At 42.0% G+C, this 17,148-nt stretch overlaps 2 protein-coding genes across 3 annotated transcripts; both read right to left on the reverse strand.

Annotated features, from left to right (window-relative positions):
• Positions 1–2,145: 2,145 nt before the first annotated feature.
• trpc4apa (transient receptor potential cation channel, subfamily C, member 4 associated protein a) lies at positions 2,146–12,040 on the reverse strand. 2 transcript variants are annotated; one of them, XM_076095565.1, is made up of 18 exons: positions 11,882–12,040; positions 8,616–8,744; positions 8,372–8,473; positions 8,184–8,241; positions 8,004–8,059; positions 7,704–7,832; positions 6,763–6,964; positions 6,463–6,648; positions 6,223–6,365; positions 5,978–6,109; positions 5,832–5,890; positions 5,560–5,745; positions 5,304–5,394; positions 5,060–5,200; positions 4,371–4,482; positions 4,117–4,229; positions 3,718–3,924; positions 2,146–2,876 (listed from the first exon to the last, which is right to left on the reverse strand). In XM_076095565.1, exons 1-18 carry the CDS (start codon positions 12,005–12,007, stop codon positions 2,739–2,741), a joined length of 2,310 nt encoding a protein of 769 aa, XP_075951680.1. In that variant the 5' UTR covers positions 12,008–12,040; the 3' UTR covers positions 2,146–2,738. The 2 variants fall into 2 exon arrangements, with proteins under 2 accessions (XP_075951680.1, XP_075951679.1); XM_076095564.1 differs by having other exon boundaries at positions 8,372–8,488.
• Positions 12,041–12,543: 503 nt separating this feature from the next.
• LOC142954517 (src-like-adapter 2) lies at positions 12,544–15,799 on the reverse strand. The gene is made up of 8 exons (XM_076095566.1): positions 15,565–15,799; positions 14,931–15,028; positions 14,735–14,834; positions 14,552–14,638; positions 14,101–14,204; positions 13,813–13,965; positions 13,585–13,714; positions 12,544–13,104 (listed from the first exon to the last, which is right to left on the reverse strand). Exons 2-8 carry the CDS (start codon positions 15,001–15,003, stop codon positions 12,981–12,983), a joined length of 771 nt encoding a protein of 256 aa, XP_075951681.1. The 5' UTR covers positions 15,004–15,028; positions 15,565–15,799; the 3' UTR covers positions 12,544–12,980.
• Between the last annotated feature and the right edge of the window lie 1,349 nt (positions 15,800–17,148).

The raw sequence follows: 17,148 nt of genomic DNA on the forward strand, positions 1-17,148 counted from the left end.
GTAGCTATAGTAGAATGTGAAACCTAAAACAATAATCTTCTCTCCGTCGCTCAAGAAAGAGATTAAAACATTTGTGTGCAGAGGTGAATTCTTATCATAACCGTGGAGGGATTTCTATGCATTATTCAATGCAAACACACATGAAAAAGCATGGCTTCTTATCTAAAATGAATTCATAATCATGATTTTACACCATTAACTGCGTTCACATCTCTTAAAAGTCGTTCCTTTCGACAAACAGTAGATGCTATCGATCATAGTGAGCCGAGACATAATCATATTCCATCAAAAAACAAAAAGCACCACATGGTCCGAGTGAGTTATGGACTAGATGCAAAACGTATCCAATAACAAACCGTCTTCATGCCGAACATTACATGAACCTCCGGTAAATAAAGTCAAAGCGTCAGTGATCTAAAATTAAAAAAAAACAAGTGTTCTGTTCAACACTGTGCAGCATGTTCTTGGCCGAGGGGATCACATGTCACCATTTTCTATACAAATCAGTAAATGAAATCTAAGGCCTACGAGGAGCATCACACCACAGACAGCAGAAGTGTTGAGAACCATTTCTCTTGTGCATCATACAGAGGGATCACTCGCTCTGAGGTTCAGATCACAAAGCTACAGAAGTCAAGGTTCAGAGATTGTTTACATAGTTGCTCCAGAAGAGCGCTCACAACATTCATGTTTCTCTAACAATAGCGTCATTGACTTCCATGGTGGATGGCTGGAGTGATAAAAAGAGGTTTTGTGTCAATGACAACACACAGTCAGTATTAAGAGTATAACACCGCTGCAGAGGTACCCCGTGTCAAATCACATCATGTTATCGAGGAACCACGGCAATTATCTGGGGCCTCCGGCAGACAGACTGAGGATCTGTGAGAGAAGCACTTGTAAAGTGTACCTGCATCAACTTCACTGCAAAGCACAAAAGAGGAACTAATTCAAAGTATGTGCACACACCCATCAAGAGATTTAAGACATGCTGAATGAAAGCTAGAAAACAAAAAAGAAAAGAAAGGAAACATTTCTGGTTAATTAGCTTTAAAGCAAATAAAAGGCTTTCAAAGTGTAAAGGACGTTTTGTGTTTGCATCCCAAGGCGGCATAGCACTAGCAACTCATGGCATCGGGATAACTGTAGAAATGCCCTTATACATTCACATGAACATTTATTATGACTCATGACATGCTGGGAGTAAAACTGTACACTTGTCATTAGAAGTGGTTTGATCTGTACGGTGTCGGGACAAAATATGAGGTAGCTCATCCATCTGTACTTGTGTGTGTGTGTGTGTATATATGTGTATATATATGTGTGTGTGTGTGTGTATATATGTGTATGTGTGTGTGTGTGTGTGTATATATATATATATATATATATATAGGGTCCGTTTCATCTAAAACGTTAGCTCTGCGTCTTCCGTTTCCATAAAACAGCACATTCAGGCCGTGAAACACGTTAACACAGTCGCGATTATGCCATGCAAACAGAGCCGTCACATCCCAGCTCGTGGTCAAACATTTTGAGAGACCAGCGGAAAGCGGTCGACGCCGATGGTGTCGGGCAGAAGGCAAATTCACAGAAACATTGTCTGGACTGGAACAATGAAAAGTGGTTTCTTTAACACTAACGCCTGCATAGTTTATTCTCTTCCCAAAGCATCTCTCACAAATATGGGTACAAGTTCTGTTACAAAAAGGAAAAATGTTTTGTTTTTTTTGTTTTTGTTTTTTAAATCAACAAAATGTGGTAAAACATAATAAACAATAAAAACAATGTCATCTGTGCAATGTTTTATTCTACAGTTCATCCAGAGCTAAAAATCCATTGTTTTCAACAAGACAAAAGTAAATCAACAACAAAAAAAGAACCTGGTAAAGAAACGAGTCCCTGGGCGAAGGAGCCACAACAAAGTGGATGGTTTCCGGTGAGGGGGGCCGCCGTGGGGTCTGGGAAAGTCGTCAGCAGGCCCACGAGCTACCTAAACGTGCCGAGTAGAGCCAGAAAGCACCAATCAACAACAGCCACCTAATAAAATAGACCCACAGACGGGTTAAATGAAAATGCTGTTCATTGAGAAGACCCCCTGCTAAAACTCCACCAGCCCCCCCCTGCTAAAAGTCCACCAGCCCCCCCCCCCCCCCCCCCCCCCACGAGCCAGGCTGTGGAGTCCACAGAGAGTGCCGGTAGTGGGAGAGTGAGACCGTTGACACTCCTGCGTTCAAACTGTGGCCATTTTCAAACAAAGTCCACGTGAAAAGAATCTTTTTTTTTTTTTTTTTTTTTCTTCTTTCTAACATATACTTTGTTGAATCATACACTTTTTTTTCTCCATAGAATTTTATATAGGTTATATAAAAAAGGCTCTATTTGAATTTCACCTAAAGCAAACAACCAATGCAGGTGTCATTATTCAAGGTCCCTTAACTGTGTGTTTAAACGGTGATGGCGATCTGGGGCGGGCAGACAGGTTTCCACCTCTTGCTTTGAAAAGGTTTGGGAACTTAGTGAGTCGATGACGTCCAATCACGCGCGAGACGACGGCCTCGATGCGAAAGGTACAGACGGAAAAAACAGGCGAGTCTTTACATCCAGAGCGCAGTCACAAAGCGCCCGGATGAGCTCAGCGGAGTCTTCACCAGCTTTAGGTGTCCATGCTCCCTGTGACCGTCTGTCCCCCCCCCCACCACACCCCCACCCCCGGGCACTGAGTGTGCACACACAGGAGGTCAATCTTCCAGCAGGTCTTTGTCAAGATCCATGAAGGGCTCATCGATGTAGCTCGCTATGGCACACAGAGAAGTCCTATCTGAGCCCAGCAGCACCGACACCGTCTCCTTCCAGTAGCTGAAGGGGATACAGGAGCTCTGAGGAGGAGAACAGAGCGCATTTAGAACAATCATTTTCACATAGTGCTCGTTATTAACGGCCTCTTAATTAGCTAACCACCATATATGGTAATGGTTGATATGACCTCATTTCATTGTTTAACGGTGAAAATGTCAGCGAAGTGAACCGTCACAACTAATAGCAGCTACCAAAGCGATCACGACCATGTGTGTACATGAACATCTACAGCTTTTTTTTAATTTTTTTTTATATACACGCTTGTGAAAATATTAGGAAACATTGTGAATGTTGAAGCAGCCATGATTTGTATTTTCAGCCACTTGGGGGCAGTGGAACCAGCAAACACTAAACACTGACATCACCATATGAAGTCGTTAGGGTCACTGTCAGTCAAACAGTTGACTCTTTACACATCCAGCAGTTAGGAGTATATATACAGTATATAGCAGTATATAGGAGTAACACGAGCAGTACTTTGGAGATGTGTTTCTCTCCACCTGGTGAATGTTTTGGCTCTTCAGTGGCTAAATGCTCCAGTATGTCACTCACTCACTAGGTTTTCTGTGTGCAGCCACTTACTCAAAGCACATACACGAGTATTCATTACGAAAAAACGGCAATACGAAGTTTGGAAACTGCTCCTTCCACGCTTCTGTTTCAGCCCCATAACACAAACAAGAGTGTTTGCTTATCCCAGCATGCAGACATCCAATGTCCCCGACAGAATGTTTGGAATGAGTGACAGAAAAGTGACTGAACATAAACAGTTGACACCGAGAGGAGGACTCGCACATCGTGCTGCTGCTGACTTTAGTGAAATGACTTACTGAAGCTTTAATTATGTACAGAGCCACTCACGTTCTCCAGACAGGTGCTGTCTTTGTCCTTGTTGAGGTAATGGCGCTGCCAGAAGCGCAGTAGGTTGTGGAAATTGTTGAGCAGGAAGCCCGGGTACTTCTCGGCATACTCCTTCTCCCGCAGGGCGTTGAGGTAGAAGGGCAGTTTAGCCTTTCTTCTGGCCAGCATCAAGACCACCAAACTGGTGTTCAGACAGCTCACGTTCTCCTGCAGGAGGAATGGTGATGGATGCAGAAAGGAGCGAGATTTGAGCGACACGCCAAACAAAAAAAAAACAAAAAAAAAAAATGTAAATGCTTATTGTAGCGGACGTTACTTTAAGTTTCAAACAGTCCATAATTTGTTTTGTTAAATCTGTGAGTCAAATAATAATAGTATAAAGTTAAAATGAAGCAATACCTGTGTGAGTGTCTGTACGTTGATGATGTTGATGAGTCGGAAGAGGAAGGACAGCCTGTTCTCAACTCTGGCCATGTAGGACAGCAGGCAGCATTCAGACAGCACCTCCACCACTGAAGGACACGGTGAGAAATGTAGTTTAAAGTATATTACAGGAATAAAAAAAAAAAAAATCAACGTTCAATCAACCTAATACAATACATTTATTTCAGTAACTTCTCGTCTACATCTGTAGACTTTCCATCCCCGTTTACCTTTGACATCTTCAGTCTGGCTTTCAAAGCGGTCCAACGACAGGACGATGCAGCGCACCAGCATGTTGGAGTCCACCAGAGAACTGTTGATCTGCGTCAGGAAGGTCTGAAACTACAGAAGAGATGAACAATTAGTGGTGCAACGGATCAGAAAACGGATCGGATCACGGAGCAGATCAGCACAAAAGAAAAAAAGGATCATTGATGATCCCTATAGACAGATACAGATCCCTTTGTTGTTTGATTATAGCAGCTGGTCTACAAGGCTCCAGAATATTACGCATCATAATGTAACTGAATGGAACCTTCGTCCGTTAGCAGCGCTGCCACCGTCCCTACAATTTAAACACGGACTGGTTGTTCACAATGTAACATTATCGAGATTGGCGAGCATAAAAGCAGAAATGTCGATGTCCTGATCGCATGTTTTACTGAATATTGGCAGATAATGATAGTCAGTAAAACTTTATTTCACACTGTTAACGTTAACTGTGTAATTAATCCGCGGTTCATATGCGTCCAAAACCCTGAGAGGGGATCCGTAAGGATGGTCCGTTACACCACCACAAAGTATACCATTAGACACACTTGTTCATCCATCACACAAGCTGCGAAATGTAAAATTTGATTTTTTTTTTTATATACCAGCAAATGCATTTTAATAATGCATTTAAGGTGTCCAATCATACCTTCTCCGGAGTGTTGACATATTTGTTGAATCTTTTGAAGGCATCAATGTTGAACTTCATGAGCTCTCCCAGCAGATCAAAGTAGCTCTGTAGGACGTCTCTTGACGTACAGCCGCTGTCTATGATGCAGAACAGGATGTGCTGTCGGGGGGACGGATGCAGAAAGTCAGCAGCCGCTCTTTCATGACAAGATCTGTGCAACGTGGACAGTCTCCATGGAGGGTGTGTTGGCTGCAGTTCTTACCTCTAGTAGTCCCCTCTTCAGGAGGAACATTTGGTCTGCATAGGAGGTCGCTCCTCTGAGGAAACTTTCCACCGCCCTCGCCTGCCAGAATCTACGTACACAACAGAGTTATAAAAAGCAGAACTAGAGACAAATCTCGAGAAATCCTTTTTAAAAATAGAAGAGCGCCTGGTGCTCCGGAATGGGAACTCTTTCAAGAAGGCTGCCGCTTAAAATACCAACATATTTATCTCACGCTTCTTTGGCCTATGCTGACCTGAACGACGAGTCTGGAGGCTCCCTCTTCATGACGGTGAGGAGGCGTGTGAGGAGGCCCTTCTTCCCGTCACACACTAGGCTTCTGTCTGTGTTGACCAGTGCTTCCACCTCTGGGATGTTGGCCTTCATGGATATGGCACTCAGTTCATTCAGCTCCTGGCTATTCAGCAGGAGGTATTTGTTCCTGAAAGACAGATAAAACATTTTAACAACAGACATAACTTGTTAGGAGAAGTCAGATCCAAGGACATTCCGTTACGGGTCGCTTACTCATGGTGATCACTGAAACTCTGAAGTAGCCGCAGGAACTGGATTTTGAAGGATATTTCCTGCACAACGAGAATAAATAGTGTTAATGGTTAAATGTTAAACTTGAAAAGGTTTAATTTAATTGCCAGAGTATTGAAGGTTCATACCGGACTGCAGTCGCAGTTCTCGTTCTGGCCGTGGACCACATGATTAGAGGCAGTGTATTTCCTCCAGATCAGCTTGTCAAACAGGTTGTTGAGTCCCGGGATGAGACGGAACTCAGCCAGCATCTTGTGGACCTGTGCAGACACACAATACCGGGCTCAGTGAAATACTCAGTTAAACTCTGCTTACATGCAACACTCCATCTTATATCTGAAGGAGGAAAGAGACGACGTGTGCTGTTAAGTACCTGGTTCCTCTGTCGGCCCATAAGAAGGACACACAGCACATAGAGCACCTCCACCTTATACATGATCTCATGGACGATCTTCATGGACTGGGGCAGTCGGTGTCTCAGAGGGCTGGTGGCCAGGGAGCTCTCATCGGACGACTCTGGAGGCGAGGTAAAAACATAAATCTATCTCAAATCGGAGGCCACGGGATTTTAAGCAACGTGAAGAATCGGCAGCACGGCTGACTCTTGTCTCACCTGTACTGCTTTGTTCGGCCTCCTCGGTCGCCATCTGCATGAGGGCGTCCAGCACCAGAGCGTTGTCCAGCCATGTGTACCAGTCCTCCAGCTCCTGCAGGAAGTTCGCCCCTGTGGCCTCAGACACCTTTCTAGTGGCCAGCTTACACAACCGCTCAATGAAGCCAGGGATGTTCAGCAGGGTTACTAGTGGGGAAAAGGTAATAACATTGATATTTTACAATTTACTGATCTATTTTTTAAAAGCACAGAATTCATGACAGCATGGAGTCGTTACTCTGCACTCTGAAGACAACCTACCCTGGTTGACCTCTGCCAGCGATGGGCTGGCGTTGCGTTTCTGCTGTGCATTTTTGGCCAAAAGGGTGTGCTTGTCGTCGTTTCCGACATCCGGCTCCGAGATGGTGACGGAGAGGATGCGGCAGAAGTTAGCGAGCTGTTGTTGGTCAAAGCTCTGGACCAGGCCCGACAGGTTGGGGATGCCCTCTAACTGGATCATCTCCTGGAAAATGCAAACATATAAACGGTTACCAAACTGAAAGATGTATTGTAGACATGTTGTGTATTATCTAAGCCAAAACAGTCCTAACGACATTCTCTCACTGTTTAGTAATTCATCTCATAATTACTAAGAAGATGAATATAGACTTTTGTCAAACTGCTCCTAGTTGTCTTCATCACCACTTAACACTACCAGGACCAGAAATATGAAGGTGAAAACACAAAGGAGGGTCTACAAACCCTCCATATGTAGACACCACAATACCGTGACGGAGCAGCAGTAGTTAAACATTTAGAAGATTTAGCAACGCTCATATAACACTTCTGGGTTTGACAACAGAGTTTGTCAAGAAATCTAGTAAATCGCTAAACTTTCATTTTACAGAGCTTAGCAAACACATGCATGCAATTTTAAAATACTGAAGAATCCAAGTGGAACACTAAATTATTCTACATAAAAGACAAGGGTGTGACATTTGGATGTAAGCCGCTGCCGAGCATAATCATTCTGGCTTTAGAGGCGTCTGGACATTGAAAATTTAAATTGCCAGACCAAAGATATAAAAAAAAAATGACGTTATCTTCACAGAAAAATTAAGATTAATAATAAATTTGACTTGACTTTTAAGTAAGAGGGGCTTGCCAAATGTGCAGTAAATCATAAAGTAACTTCATCGGCCTCTGGAATGGCCATTAACAAGTTTTACATGCTCATGAGTTAATACAAGTATAACTCTGACCTTTTTAACTCCGAGAATATCTTCGATTAGGGTAGCCGTCTGCAGGAAGGTCTTCTTGTTGGTCATCAGGGTGAAGAGAAACAGCACAAAGTCGTCCCTCGCTGCCAGGCTTTTCGTGACCCCCTCCGTCTATGAATTGAAAGAAAAAGACATGAATTAAACCACGCCCACTCCTGTCTGTAAACATGATTTGAGACAACAGCACAAACCAACTGCAGGGAAAATACTAATAATTAGAAGTAAGATATAACGCACCGTTGACATTTCTCTGGTACGTACAAACTGTAATAGGATACTTACACATATACAACAGTTGTAGAGAACACTAAGGCAGTCCTTGACCAAGTCATCATTCACTGTTGTAACACAAACACAGCCGTTAGTCTTATTGTTGGAACAAATCATATTATGATCATGTACAAAAGTGTTTACTTCCAAATAAAAGCAGGCCGTATTCACACCTGTGACGTCATTACTTACGATTGTTTTTCTTCTTCTGCATAGTTAATGTGGGTCTCATCAAGATCTCCACAAGCAGCTTCAGGGGAAAAGAAAATGTCGTCAGCGCTGTGAGCAAATACTGTTTTTAACATCCACAGCGTCTCTGCATGGAGGTGTACTACACACAACAATTAGAGAGCATCGAGCGCTAGGAATGTTGAACTTACATCGACTCCACCGAAGAGGTCAAAGGTGTACGTGTTGGGGAAGGTGGATTCCTGAGCGGTCTTCCTGTCCTCCGTGACAAAAGACATGGCCTCCATGGAGAGCTGGGATGATAATACCTGTTAAAAACCATTGTCCACATGTCTTTACATCACCCAGGCTCCCAAGTAAAACAGTCAACCACAAGTGGCTAAAACCAGTTAGTTCTCAGCATCGTTGTTACATGGTCTAGTCCCGTGTGGCTACCTTAAGAAAGCTGTGAGCGTTGGAGAGGTCACTGTTTGGATGGCTGCTCTCGTAGAGCCTCTGCAGCAGAGTAGGGATGCCATGCCACTTGGCCCGTTTATCTCTCTCCTGGAGCAGGCCTCCTGGGAGCTGAGACACATAAACAGAGGAAACATTAAACAGTGCAATAAACACATTATAAATGGTAAAAATTAGAAGTTTTGAAAAGATCTACTTTTACTTGAACTAATAGATGTCAGGCTGCAATCTTGAGAAAAATGCAGGTATTTATTTTGGCCATAGAATCATTTTGAAATATAGAGGAAAGCACCGCGTGATTTAGAGTGAAACAATGATATGCAGTCTATAACGTGTGCATTGTATATGTAGTCGATCAAATTGCATAATAAAAAAAAACCTGTCTCAGTCAATCTTCCCCCATGGAAAACACGTTAACAACTAATTAAGAACAAAAGGTCCCAGAGAATAGGAAGGCTGTGAGTATTCTTTTAAATGTGATTATTGTTGAGACATATAGCAGACTATTGCAACAGGGAATACAGAAACTGAAAGCAAACTGAGCAGCTTTTTATTTTATACCTGTAAAAAAAAAAAAAAAACTGTAGGACAGGAGAGTCCTGGCCTGGCTCATATTCCACGGGTGCAAATGTATTGTGGAGCAACGCCATCATGTGCAGCTGAATATTAAAGATGATGTCACCCTACAGCAAATACAGTGTTGTAAGCATATGTGTGCCGTGTTGAGTTTTTCTCCTTTAGAATAAACTTATGTGGGGCATTTTGAATGGGTCACAGAGAAAGGTGTTTTAAAAATTTCTCCAGGGCTATTGACTTTACAAGTGATGAATGTATGCACACCTTTTCTGTCTGGTTGTGAAAGCAATCTTCACTGTTGAGAGCCTTTTTTTTTTTTTTTTTTTTTTTTTTTTTTAATAAAAGGCTGTGACAACAGTGTAACTTTAGAGATATGCATGAAAAATGTGATGATAATTCCTCAGCTTGCATGGCTCATTGTAGTTAAAAACAGATCTCTTGACTGTGTATTTACTCCTAAAACTAGTGGGACCTTTCTGCAAGAGAGACACATTCTGTAAAATTTGTATTTTCTATACCAATCCTATAATCCAATACAATACAATCGGGTTCAGCCTCCTTCTATAAACGGTGCATTGTATAAGACCTGGCCAGAATTTTTGTTAAAAACATTCCAAAATGATCAAAAGAACGTGAAAAAGTAACCGTTTTGACATTACGCCAGTTACATCAATGTGCTGGAGACACCGACTGCAAACCAGCAAAGCTCGGCACGTACTTTCTTGAAATATTACTTGTTCCTCGAGAGGCGACAATGAGTCGCTGTAGCGCCAGTCTGCCCTCAGTCCAACATGAGAGGACGAAGAAATAGAGCAGCTACTTAAGATATTGCACATGCTGAAACCCTATAGTTAAAGGAGAAATACTCCGATTTTCAAAACTTATACATGTTATTATTATGATTTAAGAGACACTCCAAAAATATTAGTAAACATGAATAACTCGCTCCCAAATCCAAAAGCTAAAGTTCTGAAACTCAAACGTGTATACGTGTCCATTGACAATGAATTCGGTAAAGATGTTATAGATGACACGTTAAGTATATGGGCTCATTTACTGTTTCAGATCTATAAAGGCCATTTGGGTATAAAAAAAAAAAAACATTCTTTGTGTCCACACAATCAGTCTCCCATTCATTGTCGATGGAGCAGCTCCAGACTTGAGACTAGGTGACATCACAAGTTTGAGACCGTCTTAGGTTTCGGGCTTTAAAAGAGAGCAGCTCATGTTCACTCTGCTGGGGCTCGGAATGAACATACGGGAATTCTTGGCATCAGAGACATTCCGCTCCAAAAACAAACCAAGAAGTGACTATAAATCCCCCAAAAACTGTCTCCAAATTTAAAAACTGTCACTTGATGACAGCAACTCCTCATATTTGTTGTTACCGTGTCTCAAGGTTATAATGCACATCTGTATTTCAAATTTAATTAATGGATTTTTTGTTGTGTCACAAATGGTTGCCACCTTAAGTAAGAAACTGTGTTGGGGGAAAAAGGACAAAGGAAGTAGCCTTGTTGAACAATGTTTTGAGTTCTTAACCACAGCTTTTGACATGCTAATTATGACCTACTCCCTGGAAAGCCATTATTTACACTTAACAGTAGTATATTTTACTTAGTGATCATATTATGGGAACTGTCTAAACACTCTGAGCAGCATTAAAACGTGACAAATTCCGTATTTTCAAGTTGATCAGGGATTTTTGTATATCAGGTTTAAGGAGTTGTCATAATGCGTCATACTAATCTTTCACTTCAAATTGCAAGTCAACAAGGAAGTTTAAAGGTACTGACTGCACAGGGGGAAAAAAGATTTAATCAGTTTTGCAATGTAAGGGCTTGAGTCACGAGGGTGTAAGCAAAAATGTGAAATAGAGAAGACACTAACTACATCTCAGGACGACGTTCATATCGATAAAGACCCTTCAATGTCACAGTTCAATTTAACGTCAACCAACATTAGCGTCATAACCGAACGAATAGGTACTCCAACGTTACAAATGTCCAATTAATGTTTTCTTCCGCGGAAAATTAAAAAAAAACGTGCTAACGTTAATTTAGGCAAACAGCTGTTGTTGCCTGTCCATTTATGGAAACAGTAGTTATTGTGGTTTCTGTGTCGTTACGTAATCACCTGAGCTGTTCAGCTGGTTTAGCTTAGCCAGCTAGCTAAGCTAACGATACTCCGTTTGCTAACATTAGCAAACGTTACTTCCGTTGATTAACGTTACGTGATTTAATAAGCGCTTCAAAAAACAAACGAATGGCTCTCTAGTAGCAGTCAACCTCCAATGCACGGAACAACCTTCAGTTGAACGCGTTTATATATCGCAGTTAATGTGGCATACTGTGCTAAGCTAACGTGGGGCTAACAACAAAAGACCCACTTGAAGCGGAGCTAGCTTCATACACTTTGTTGTATAGTGTTAACGGTTATTTGCATGGTCAGCGAGCAAAATATCAACACCCAGAAACTCAATGGCGTCACCGTTTAAGGTGTTTTGTTGTAGCTAGCTGTAAGGCCAAAGCTGTGACTAGATCTAACGGGCAGGTCTCCTAGACAACAAGCTTCATGTTCAGGCTGGATTCCAAGCGCGAGACCGTGGTCTCAGTCGACCCAACTGTCGGGTCTGTCTTTAACGGTCGGAACGTTTCCTCGTTTCCTCTTACCTCCGTCCCTCGACTGAAACCCTGACCGGTTATTTTACTAGCCGTGAACTTCGTGACGATACTGCCGTTGCAATGTCTCCGTTTTCCTCCGGTACAGGGGGACTCGGAGCCCAGAAGCGTCGCCATTGTTTCTTCTTCCTGAACTGAGCTGTTCAGGGCAGGAAGTGGAGGGCTCTGATGACGTATTCGAGGTTAATTAAGCGGAAGCCCACCCTGCAAGAATCAAGTGGCTTCAATATACATTCAATAACATTATATAAATGCACATAGATATACATTATTATAACAAGAAAATACAGTCGAGACTCTCTTGTGTTTAGGTTGGATTTAGGTGTTTAGGTGCTGTTGTTTGTTTGTTTAAATCTTTGCACTATTGTTTAGTTAGTTAATTTTATTATTTTACTGTATATATTGTGCATTTTCATTTTTATATTGCATTTTTATATTTATTATTTTGACTCTGTTATTTTTACTGTATATATTGTGCATTTTCATATCTATTATTTTGACTCTGTTATTTTTACTGTATATATTGTGCATTTTCATTTTTATATTGCATTTTTATATTTAACTCTGTAATTTGTATTGCTTTACCTGTACCATAAATGCTACTGTAGCAAAACAAATTCCACTTGCGGGACTAATAAAGTATCTATCTATCTATCTAGGTGATTATATACATGCATGCGCTGCTCATTTATTACACATAGCTAACATATTTTATTGGATTCCAATAACATAACCATGACAATGATCATATTACAAAATAATTTACACATTACATTCAAACAGCATGTACATATATTAGAATATAAATTAAGAGAAATATTCAACTTTTGAAATCAAATGAGAAGAAATATCTCTTTGACTTTAAATGTTCAGCTCACACCTCCCCTGTGTGACTATAAAAACAATCTTCTTGCTGACATACATGTAGTGTCTCAGCCCTCCTGCTAATCCAGGGCGGTCTGCAAAGTCTATTGGTCGTACACATGACCTCTTCCGATGGCTCTCCCAAACTGCAGATGAGACAGGACAGCATCTGACTTCACTCTATCCTTCTGACTTCATTCTCCCAGACTGATCCACTGTCCTCTCCTCAAGTGTCCCAGCTGTGATCGTTGCCTTCGGTCATTTGGAGGTAGGAGCTGATGGCCTCCCTCAGCCCCTCGCTCACCAGAGACTTGTCTGACTCTGTTCTCACCTTCCTGAAGATCACTGACCTGGAAGAGACAGAAAGGGGATTTACAAAGACTTGGATGAGTAAAGGGGTCATGGTATTGGTTATAAAAATAAAAAATGGTGCTGCAATTTTACCACAATGTCCCAAACATTGTATTTTTAACTGCGTGTGTTGCACTTTATCAAATAATCATAATCTATTGTGGTTATTTATCTGAAGTAGCTTCACTGAACACTATTGCTTAACATCCTGCTCTGCACTCACACATTACACACAATCGAACCTAACATCCAGTACAACCACGGTCTTATCTGTTGGCATATCTGCTGCCATTGTGTGCACGCTCTTCTCAATCAGTTTACTCAGCACTGAGTCACAATCAGCGAAAATAATAAGCTGCACAAAGATTTATCGATTGCTCTCCAACCAGTACGCCACCAGGTGCTGCTGCTCTACTGTAGTAGAGTGACATCTTGTGGCAGTCATCAGTGGAAGCGAGGCTAAAGGGAGTCTGGCCCACCTGCTAATGTCCTTCCAGTTGAGAGTAGGCCTCCTCACAGTTGTAGGTATAGGCCTGGCCTCTCGAGCGTCGTCTAAACCCTGGATGAAGCAAGGCTCCCTCAGCTGACAGCACAATCCATCTTCAAGCTCTGTGAGAGGAGGCAACATTTTAATATCACTCTTCTAGAGTTGTCCCTGGTATGTTTAGGCAAAAGAAAAAACAGCATTTTGCATCCTCTGTGCAAACCTGAATAGTGTTCCACCAGGTGATGCAGGGTGGGGAAGGTGACTCTTGGAGATATGTAGACCCAGCCATTTTGGAGGTGAGAGATGCGGTAGTGCTTGACACAGTCCAGGTATGAAGAGTTGCCCCTCCTCAGGACAGACAGCGAGTAACAATCTGAACATGGAAGTAGCACACAGATGTAGCAGTTAAACGATGCGGCTCTTCATTCTTAATTGTCTAGTTTGGATTGAATATGTTTCTAATGCAATCCACAGTTGAAAAAAACGAAAAAACATCCCTCTAACTAACCTCTGTTTGTCTCTGACTCTCGGATCAAGAAGGCGCCACTGTGGTTATTAGGCTGCATGAGCAGCTCCACTGCTTTGTCCCTGCTGATGCCTGTGAACAGCCACCTGAACAGAGAAGAAGACACAACAGGACAATGAGAAAGAAAAACAAAATTCGGTTGTTGTTTTTTCAAGATTGGAAAGTCCACTGGAAACAGTATCAGATCACATTCCCCACTGGAGGAGGACTGAAACTACAGGAGGCAGAGGCTGATGTCATGTCACCGGAGAGAACAGCAGCCTTGTTCCAAACCTCCGTCTCCACTGAGGAAAAGGTCACCGACACAGAGACTCCTCCCACCTGTCAGGGGACTCCTGATCTTTCATTTCTCTCTCTCTCACACACACACACACACACACTGTGATGACACAGGTGTCTTCACACACGTTTTCACAACTTTCTGATGACCTACCTGTGTGTCAGCCTGGCTGTGTAGTTGGTGGGAATGTAGCTCTCACGGTTTGTGGTTGTGGATCTCACCATCATAAAATCACCATCGCTGTAGGAATAAAAATAAGGCAGTCATGACTAACTGTATCTGTTTAGGGTGAAAACGAGGGATGAGGTGTGAAACATTAAGAGCTCCATCACGTACTCTGATATGATGGTGAGTCGTTCTCCAGTGCACATGGTCAACTCTGTACGCTCAAAGGACGGGTAGTCACAGAGGGATACGAGCACACTGTCCTGGGAGGCTTTAGAGAGAAAGAAGGGAGATCAATAAAATATTTCAATTTGTTCAATTTTTTGTTTTTTATTTTGTGTGTTAATGTTTTGGCAGTATAACCTACGTGGTGATCTAGTTTCAGGTTGATTTTCTAGGATTGTCTGGTTGGTTCTGCATCTGATGGGGCAGGTCCCCATGTTCTCTGGCTTCTCGCACTTGTGGCTGAAAAGAAGAGAGACACAGGTTGAGATGGGGTGCATAATTAGAAAATGTCTGTTGTCAAAGGCCTTCAACAACTTTCACATTTATAATTGAATCATCCCCCTAGTTATCAAATTATGACTGCCACATGGGAAGCAGTTTACAGGTTCTTCATACTTTTGTAGCCTGGCAACAAAAATGTAGATGATACAGGAAGGTGCCCAACCACAACAAGAGGCATTGATATCCTGTGCTAAATGTCCCTGCTGCATGTTTACGAGGAATAAAATCTATTTAACGTGAGCGATAGATTAATAAAACGAACAGATGAGATTTTATTCTTATGGTGCGTACTCATCATGGCAGCAGCAAGTAAGAATAAAATATCTTAAATCTAATCTAAATACAGTTTATTTTAATTTATACATATTTAATTTAACACAAGTGATCAGGCAATATATCTGGAGGTAAAAATCAAGTCTTTGAGCAACAACTCAAAAAAGAAATAAAGGAAAGTGCCTTTAAGCAAAAGACCATCATCAAAGCAAGTAACATACCTCCTTCAATTTATGTATTAAAAGTGTTCGTAGTGAGTCAGATCCTCCTCAGATCAACTGGTAAATTCCAAATCTTTTTTGCTGAAAGATGCTCGTCTGCCTTCAGCACACACTAACACACACACACACACACACATGGGTCGCTGTTATTATGTGCTCAGGGTTCCAACTCGGGCCTGTTGATCAATCGGAGTGACTGTGTTTCCTCCTCTGCGCTGTTCCAATGAAGGCGGCTGTGTTTTTGCAGCTGACTGAAGAGACGAGGCCCCCTGCGAGGCCTTTATGTATGTCACCCTGCTGCGGCTTCCTGTGACGCTCAAGGACCTCGACATCCGGACTCAGAACAGCTCGCGTTGATCTCTCAGGATGCACAGTGTTTTTCAAGTGGGACTCAAAGCGCATCACTTGTTTATGGAATGAACTGTACATCTATGTAAGCACCTTGTGGTGCAATGTGATGGCTTTCAGCGGCGACATCAATTGCACACAGAGAGTTGGTGTCTTTAAGGCTTTAAACTGGTCCACACTACATCTTATGTGTCTGTAGATGTTGCAGCTGAACTGCGATGTCTGGATAGTGGAAAACGGTGACCACATTTCCTCCTCAGTCCAGTGCTCCGATTACATTCAGTTACTGTCAGCCATGCTACAAATCAGATAAGAGTTAATCCTCTGCAGAAGCATGACGAAGGTTCCCCTGCCTGCCTACTCCTGTCCTGATTCATGGGCAATCATAAAGCTCATCCATCATACTGACACTGCAGTAAACAGTCGTAGTGCAGCAGTATGACTGGGGATTTTGTACTCAGAATCATTTTGGTGTACAAAAAAACAGTCGAAGAAAATCAAAAATAGAATTTTGTTTCAGTCTCTGCTAAGAGAGACGTTCACGCTCACAGTCCTGATAATTTAAAGCAGTAACAATGTTCTCTGTGATCTCCTCTAGTCGTCTTTAATCAGATGGACTGTGAGTTGCTTTAGAGTGTGCCATAATCACTGAGAAATGCATGTTGGTGCAAAAGACGGAAAGAATGTTTGATCAATTAATGTCATCATTCCATATCAGTGTGGGGGTTATCTTTCCCAAATGGTTTTCTAAATTGGTTCACCAATTACTCCAAATAACCCGTTATCTAACTGTGTGCTTGGTTAATTCCTCTTTGCAATCAATTGAGGCAAATTGTGGCGTTGCACAACGAGGAAAATGATATATCAGATACCAGAAGTGGGTAATACATCAGATTCAGCGCTTTATTCCTATGGCAGTACATCTTTTCATTTTGAAATCAATCTCATCTCATTTGTGGTGCAGCTGATAATTTTTTTTTTTTTTAATGTGTGCTAAATATAGACAGCCCCATCTGTGACAGACAACACAAGTTGTCACACTGTGGTTGGAAACTAACTCACCACTGTTGCCTCACTTTTCCACTAACAGGAGAGGAAAAGTACAAGCACTCGCAGCACTGAGACATACAGTACTTTCTTTCTCTGTCATTCAAACACATTTACTTGTTATTTATGTGCATTTCGTTGTCAGAATTATTGGCGATGTACTGACAAATGAAAACACCAGCCATGCTG

The sequence above is a fragment of the Anarhichas minor genome, unplaced genomic scaffold (genome assembly GCF_050575085.1).
Source record: "Anarhichas minor isolate MPS153535 unplaced genomic scaffold, ASM5057508v1 ptg000021l, whole genome shotgun sequence".
NCBI classification, from domain to species: Eukaryota; Metazoa; Chordata; class Actinopteri; order Perciformes; family Anarhichadidae; genus Anarhichas; species Anarhichas minor.